The sequence below is a fragment of the Ostrea edulis genome, chromosome 5 (genome assembly GCF_947568905.1).
Source record: "Ostrea edulis chromosome 5, xbOstEdul1.1, whole genome shotgun sequence".
Classification (NCBI taxonomy): domain Eukaryota; kingdom Metazoa; phylum Mollusca; class Bivalvia; order Ostreida; family Ostreidae; genus Ostrea; species Ostrea edulis.
The window spans coordinates 9,075,361-9,083,094 of record NC_079168.1 but is presented as its reverse complement, the minus strand read 5'-3'; the positions used below and the strand labels follow the sequence as shown (position 1 = coordinate 9,083,094).

The 7,734-nt window shown below is 36.4% G+C and overlaps 1 protein-coding gene across 1 annotated transcript in view; it reads right to left on the bottom strand.

Annotated features, from left to right (window-relative positions):
- Window positions 1-3,199: 3,199 nt before the first annotated feature.
- The window catches only part of LOC125651351 (angiopoietin-1-like), a 30,436-nt gene continuing 25,901 nt past the window's right edge, over window positions 3,200-7,734 (bottom strand). Inside the window, exon 5 of the mRNA XM_048879913.2 lies at window positions 3,200-3,480. Coding sequence (XP_048735870.2) covers window positions 3,224-3,480 — 257 coding nt within the window. The 3' untranslated portion in view covers window positions 3,200-3,223. The remainder of the gene's footprint in view (window positions 3,481-7,734) is intronic.

Genomic DNA, 7,734 nt, shown 5'->3' with positions numbered 1-7,734 from the left:
GAATATATTGAGTGGACATTAATACAGTTTTTCTACTTTCAACCTTCATATTGATAAGTCACATGATGATCGATCAACCTTGAAAGGAGGACTAATTATTTTCGTTCCATATAATTCAGTTTGATAAATTACGTTTGATATCATTTGTCGCGGACTAATAATGCCGTAGCTGTTTTAAAATGGAAACGAAACTCCTCGTCTGTGCCTCATCTCCCGAATGACGCAGTACAAGAAAAAGGTTTGTATATCGTGAGTCTGCGATTCTCACGCGGGCAAATAACACTAAAGAAGAAGTTCTTAGTTAATGTTTGAATTATTGGCATTAAGAGCATTAATATAAAAGTATGATCACTAAAAAGTAGTAAGACTCTGTTCAAATTATAGAGCAAAGTAATGAACTTGTATTTACGTTCTTGTTTTGAACTGTTTACGTTTGGCGTTATGATTTTTCGTCATTCTACAGTGACGTCACATATTATACGCGGCTGTGTGGTTTAATAATTCCTAAGAAATCGCAATCCCATAAAGTTTGGTTAAACTGGTTTCCTGTTGATATTGTTTCTCTACGGGTAGCACCAATCAGCGGGGAACCAGTTTAGAGTTTGGTTTGTGAGCAAACGAACTCTGGCGGAAGTTTGAAATGGAAACAAAACATCCAAATGTATTGTGACGTCATTCTTAGGACGTCATATAGTGGAACTAAACGGCAACTTATAAATTATATTGGTAAAGTGATATGAAATAATCAAATTACGTGCTAGAAGTAGAATTGTATTCCTACCTCTTAATTTGGAACATTATAGTGGATGAAAAGACTATACGCATCACTTAAGATATTTCATTGAGACATGATGTATGATTCCTACAGTGATGTGTGTGAGGGTGGGGGTGCGTGCGTGCGTGTGTGTTTGATATTTCATTGAGACATGGTGTATGATTTCTACAGTGATATGGGGGGATGCGTGCGTGTGTGTGTGGATATACACTTCCAACAATATGCGTATAGGTTGGTAAACGTTTCTCGAGTACCAAGATATTTGGTGCCGAGCGAAGCAAAGGACCAAATCGAGTAGCGAGAGAAAAGTTTAACAACATACTTGGTACATGTTTCACACAAGTATATAACTGTTTGTGGTTTATGTTTAACTTATTCATATCTCTTCTGTATTATTTATCCTTTAATCAAAGTCATCAGAATTTATCTTGATTGCTACAATTTCATACTAGCTGGTTTTGATAATTAGTACCCTCAGCCAGGAGATGGTCTACGGTGAGTAGTTTACAAGCATAATCATGTTTTTCTACACATTCAAAATATCTTTATTCATGTTTTAAGACCATATGTCATGTCTGAATTTAAGTTACATGTAACACTTCATAATGGTAACCTTTTGTTTTCCGGCGTGAGAGAAAAATGCGTGTATATTCTAGATATTATTTCTGAACATATGTTTTAGTGACCTAAGTGACCAACAGAAACATGCTGATAGAGCAATATAAAACTCTCCCTGTCTTGTTCAAATTATTTCAATTGACGAATTATATTTGTGGATCACTTTGTGAACGAAACCCGAAGACAAGATGGTGAGTACTCAATTTATGCTATATTTTGATGAAGTGTTGGTGATGGGATATGGATGTAACACTCTATCAGCATACTTATCTGATCTCCTGTTTCTGTTGCTTGCCTACCAAACATTTGCTAATACCTGTGTGTGTGGTTGTTTACTAAAAAGTGGAAACACCATGTTCAGATAGCATGCCATCATGACCTTGATTACTATCAATCATTGATAATTATTGGTTTGATGATTATACATACAATAGTAGGGTTACCCAACCATGAAGCTTGGACTTTGGGTGTACCAAGTTATTTGGTAGATGCAAAAAAACTTTTGTTTGAGGTGTGAAACACGGACTGCGTGATCGAATTCATATTCTGAGGAACCAATTAACCTAGCAGTGAGTGAGTTGAACCGCTCTACCATCCAGGCAAGTTCATAAAACATTCAGGCAAGTTCATAAAACTTGTTTTCGTTGACAATGGAAATCTTGTCACGCTGTCACACGCTACATGGTCATTGAGAATGGAAATGGGATTCTCATTTGACTTATTTACGAGGACCATACATCATACACACTGCATTTGAAATAGTTTATAGAACATGGAAATTGCAATGAACTCTTAAATAAACATAGATGTCCTAAGGGAAGAAGTATTTCATATAAAGAATGAAATACACAAGCAAACATCAATTATTGACAGATGACATACCTAACTACAATACAACGGAATCAAATTTAAAATGACAATACGTAACAAAAAAAACCGCTATGATATGTTTTTCATTCATGCATATAGGTAAAGTGCAATAGAGTTCATCTAATGCATGTCGTTATTAAGGTGATATCTGAAAGACTCACCACTTCACTTTTTACGCCTGACTCCTAGTAAAGAAACCCCTAGTAAAGAAACACTTACTATAAACTTTAACGAGAAGCCCGAATCGTGAATCAAATCCGAGTGTGGGTCTCCCGGTTGTTAACTGTAAACAATACATATAAACTCTCCGGATGGGACAGAACGTTTTAGGGACCGGTCACTATTCATTGGGGGCTGGGACCGGTGCATTCCATATTGCCCTTTTTAAACAATCATACGTCCTTTCTTCTAAGTATATACGGTTATTAAGACGGCGAAAAATTAGCTTGAAACTTCTCTGAGTGAATGGAATTCAGAAAAATTGAAGAATATGGTCAGTGTTAAAATAAAGTCTGAAAAATGCTTCAATGTAATGAAGCAATTATGGGGACATCGGGAAATATCAAGTTTCTGCCCCTTTCCCTCGACAAAAAAGCTATTTCCTTTGTGTGCTCTGTCGTTTCGAAACATAGTTCCTCTTCTTTGCTATTTCCGTCATACCAATTCTATAATTGTATATTAGTCATTTGACCTATGAAAAAATATCTTGAAGACGTAAATGCCAAAATATCTGAAAATAAATGTCGGAGAAACTGCGATGAATTTAAGGAAATTAAATAAAGGTATTTTTGGTTCTTACAAAATCGATAAATTTAAATAGTATTATTGATTACGAACAAAAGATTCTCGTGGGATTTTTTTTTTTCCTTTAGTTTTTAGAATTCATGTAGAAAAAGTAAAACAAAACAGTGGGTTCTTCTTCATGTTCTTTGAGGTTGATTTTGAAATTCTCGTTTTCGTTCACCCTCTTTTTACCATCATCGCCGTTTCCTTAATTAATGTTCCATCTGCAATCGTAGGATACCAAGGCTCTTTCCATAACGACGACCCATAAGGGCCATTCAGATAAGCGTCATGGCAAATATTATACCACCATCCTCCGAAATGTGCGTCAGCACAGTTAATTCTATGATGGCTATCATTATCTCGATCTTTTGTGGAAAACATCATCCCGTTTATCATGCTTTTAGAAGCTAATGCCTTTCTTATGCTGTCTCCTAGAAGAAAAAGATATTGTCATCAATCTCATTAATATAAGCAAATATATTTAATAACATCATAGAAGGATATAGAATGACAGTGAGAATTGCTTAATCCGGCACCGTTTTAATACGCTTCCCGACCGTTATTTTCAATCTCATTTCATGTTTGTGTCAATTAAACAGTGCATTTCGCAAATTTTTTTGGTCGTTTTAATCTTTGAATTTGTCTATACAACCTTTCATTGAGTCAAATGATGTCTGTTGTGTTTCATACCGATTGTTAGGCCCATCTTGGTACACTGACTTTGACCACGGATTATTCCGTTTAAGTGATGAAGAACAAAGGGCTCACTGTCTTCAGGGGATGTCCAGGGGTCCTTGTTTGCCCAACTCTCTAATTTGTATTCCTTATAGGATTTATGCGATTGATCATTGTTCGTTATCCACATCTTTCATTGTGACGTCGAATTAGTTGCGATGTTTGGGTTTTTTTTCCCTTTCAAACCACAGAATTAATTCCAACAGCAAACCATAGGAAGGTATGAGAATTTGAAAACATTTGTGGTACTTTCTTAACAATTTATTTAGTTTATCTACGGGTTTGTCAATGAAGTATCCCGCAGTGATGGTGACATTTTATCCAGAGCAGAATGGATAATCCATCACTTTTTTCAGCTGATGAAGAGCAACTCACGTGACTCAAATGTCTAGTTACTGGTGCGGTCGCGCAGCTTCGCTCGCTATTCTAGGGGTTTCGCGATTGTGACAGGTTTAAAGACCCAATTTTAGCCACCTCCCTTGCACTTTACCTTTAAGAAGTATACCGCCTGCCAGTCACAACAGGGGATGCTTACTCCTCCTAGGCACCTGATCCCACCTCTGGTGTGTCCAGGGGTCCGTGTTTGCCCAACTATCTATTTTGTATTGCTTGTAGAAGTTATGAGATTGATCACTGTTCGTTATCTTCACTTTGCATATGAGACAATAGATCCCACCTCTGGTATATCCAGGGTCTGTGTTTGAACCATTCTCTATTTTGTATTGCTTAAAGAAGTTACGATATTGATCACATTTCATTAAGTCCTAATTGACGGAATCGATCAAGCGCGTCAATTTACTGGGCACCTGAGCTCGAATGTGTTTATAGCAATGAATTCCACCGTTTTGATCTGCCGCAACAATAGTGTCGCAGTATGTTTTTCTTTTACTTAAACTTATGAGTCAATAATTACCTGAACTAAAAGTTAAAACATTACAAATAACTCAGTCACTTACACATCGTATGTCAGACAAGATGTCGTACAAAAAATCACCCAACTAATCAGTGGATATTCAAGTTTTATTGATTAGCTTACGATGGTTGGAATTCAGGATCTAGAAAAATAAAAAGTTCCTGTAGTAGCAGCACCAGCTTTCGTGTTGTCGCCGAGAACATTTAACATTTATGGTGACACGATAAACCAAAAAGGGCACGATATGTTGGTTAACACCCTCAAATCATTATTCATATCAATGAAACTGATGATTTCAAATTACACTAGTTCTAATTGTAACGGGGACCGTTACATATGTTCCCCAAACATCCCCCAATTAAAAAGTGATGTCCTTGTGAATCTATAGCAAAAAATCATTTTATTTTAGCCTTTAATTACATGTAGTACGTTCAAAATGGTAATTTCAGTACCAAAAAATGAAAGAAAGCGTTGCACGCGCATACACGCGCACACGTGTATGATTCCGAATTTTTGTTGATGTCGTTCAACAGGCATGTGTATCATAGACCCACAGTGTGAATTTCATAACGTTTCCACCAAATACAAGGAAGTTATAGCGATTTTAAAATCGTCCAATCAGAATTCAGCACACGTGCATGCACGTGCTGAGCAGTAATTCTAACCACAGCAATTTGTAAGGAGTACCAAGACACATCTAAACCATTAATATCAATAGAATTTGATGAAAAACAAAAACGTTATCGTCCTTTAAAAATTAAACATTTAAAAAACGTTGCACGCGCATGCGCGTGTGCGTTGGCATTTTTTGTTACACCAATATATAGATACACATATTGTCTACGTATGCTGTGAATATCATCTCATTCGCTTCATAAATAAGATAGTTACAAACGTTTTAGTATTATCCAATCAAAATGAAGCGCACGTGCATGCGCGTGCAAATTGGTAATTTTGACCATGTAAATCAGTTAAGGGTCTCAATATCTACCTATGATATGAATTTCAAACCATTTCAATGAACAACAAAAAAGTTAGACTGATTCCAAAGTTAGAGTACAAATTTTGTAATGCGCGTGCACGCGCATGCGTGCGCGTGCTGGAAAAATAACTATTATTTTTCATATGTACAAATGATATACTATCATCCTATTTAGGTTTTATATCGCTTCCTTCAATATTCTGATTTTCCATTTTTTGTACCAAAATTGCAATGCACGTGCGCGCGCGTGCATGCACGTGAAGACAAAATGACTATCACTATGCACATCTACAAACGCTATACTATCATCCTGGAAAGTTTCATATTGATCCCTTTTGTAGTTTCTGAGAACACTACCGGACAAAAAAGTACCGGAGAAAAAGAATAATAACTAGTTCTAATTGTAACGGGGACCGTTACAGATGTTCCCCAAACCTCCCCCAATTAAAAAGTGATGTCCTTGTGAATCTATAGCAAAAAATCATTTTATTTTAGCCTTTAATTACATGTAGTACGTTCAATATGGTCATTTCAGTACCAAGAAATGAAAGAAAGCGTTGAACGTGCATACACGCGCACGCGTGTATGATTCCGATTTTTTGTTGATGTCGTTCAACAGGCATTTGTATCATATACCCACAGTATGAATTTCATAACGTTTCCACCAAATATAAGGAAGTTATAGCGATTTTAAAATCGTCCAATCAGAAATCAGCACACGTGCATGCACGTGCTGAGCAGTAATTCTAACCACAGCAATTTGTAAGGAGTACCAAGATACATCTAAACCCCTAATATGAATAGAATTTGATGAAAAACAAAAACGTTATCGTCCTTTAAAAATTGAACATTTAAAAAACGTTGCACGCGCATGCGTGTGTGCGTTGGCATTTTTTGTTACACCAACATATAGATACACATATTGTCTACATATGCTGTGAATATCATCTCATTTGCTTCATAAATAAGATAGTTACAAACATTTTAGCATTATCCAATCAAAATGAAGCGCACGTGCATGCGCGTGCAAATTGGTAATTTTGACCATGTAAATCAGTTTAGGGTCTCAATATCTACCTATGATATGAATTTCAAGCCATTTCAATGAACAACAAAAAAGTTAGACTGATTCCAAAGTTAGCGTACAAATTTTGTAATGCGCGTGCACGCGCATGCGTGCGCGTGCTGGCAAAATAACTATTATTTTTCATATGTACAAATGATATACTATCATCCTATTTAGGTTTTATATCGCTTCCTTCAATATTCTGATTTTCCATTTTTTGTACCAAAATTGCAATGCACGTGCGCGCGCGTGCATGCACGTGCAAACAAAATGACTATCACTATGCACATCTACAAACGCTATACTATCATCCTGGAAAGTTTCATATCGATCCCTTTTGTAGTTTCTGAGAACACTACCGGACAAAAAAGTACCGGAGAAAAAGAATAATAATAATAATAATAATAATAATAACTAGTTCTAATTGTAACGGGGACCGTTACAGATGTTCCCCAACCCCCCCCCCCCCCCCCCCCCCCCAATTAAAAAGTGATGTCCTTGTGAATATATAGCAAAAAATCATTTTATTTTAGCCTTTAATTACATGTAGTACGTTCAATATGGTCATTTCAGTACCAAGAAATGAAAGAAAGCGTTGCACGTGCATACACGCGCACGCGTGTATGATTCCGAATTTTTGTTGATGTCGTTCAACAGGCATTTGTATCATATACCCACAGTATGAATTTCATAACGTTTCCACCAAATATAAGGAAGTTATAGCGATTTTAAAATCGTCCAATCAGAAATCAGCACACGTGCATGCACGTGCTGAGCAGTAATTCTAACCACAGCAATTTGTAAGGAGTACCAAGATACATCTAAACCCCTAATATGAATAGAATTTGATGAAAAACAAAAACGTTATCGTCCTTTAAAAATTGAACATTTAAAAAACGTTGCACGCGCATGCGTGTGTGCGTTGGCATTTTTTGTTACACCAACATATAGATACACATATTGTCTACATATGCTGTGAATATCATCTC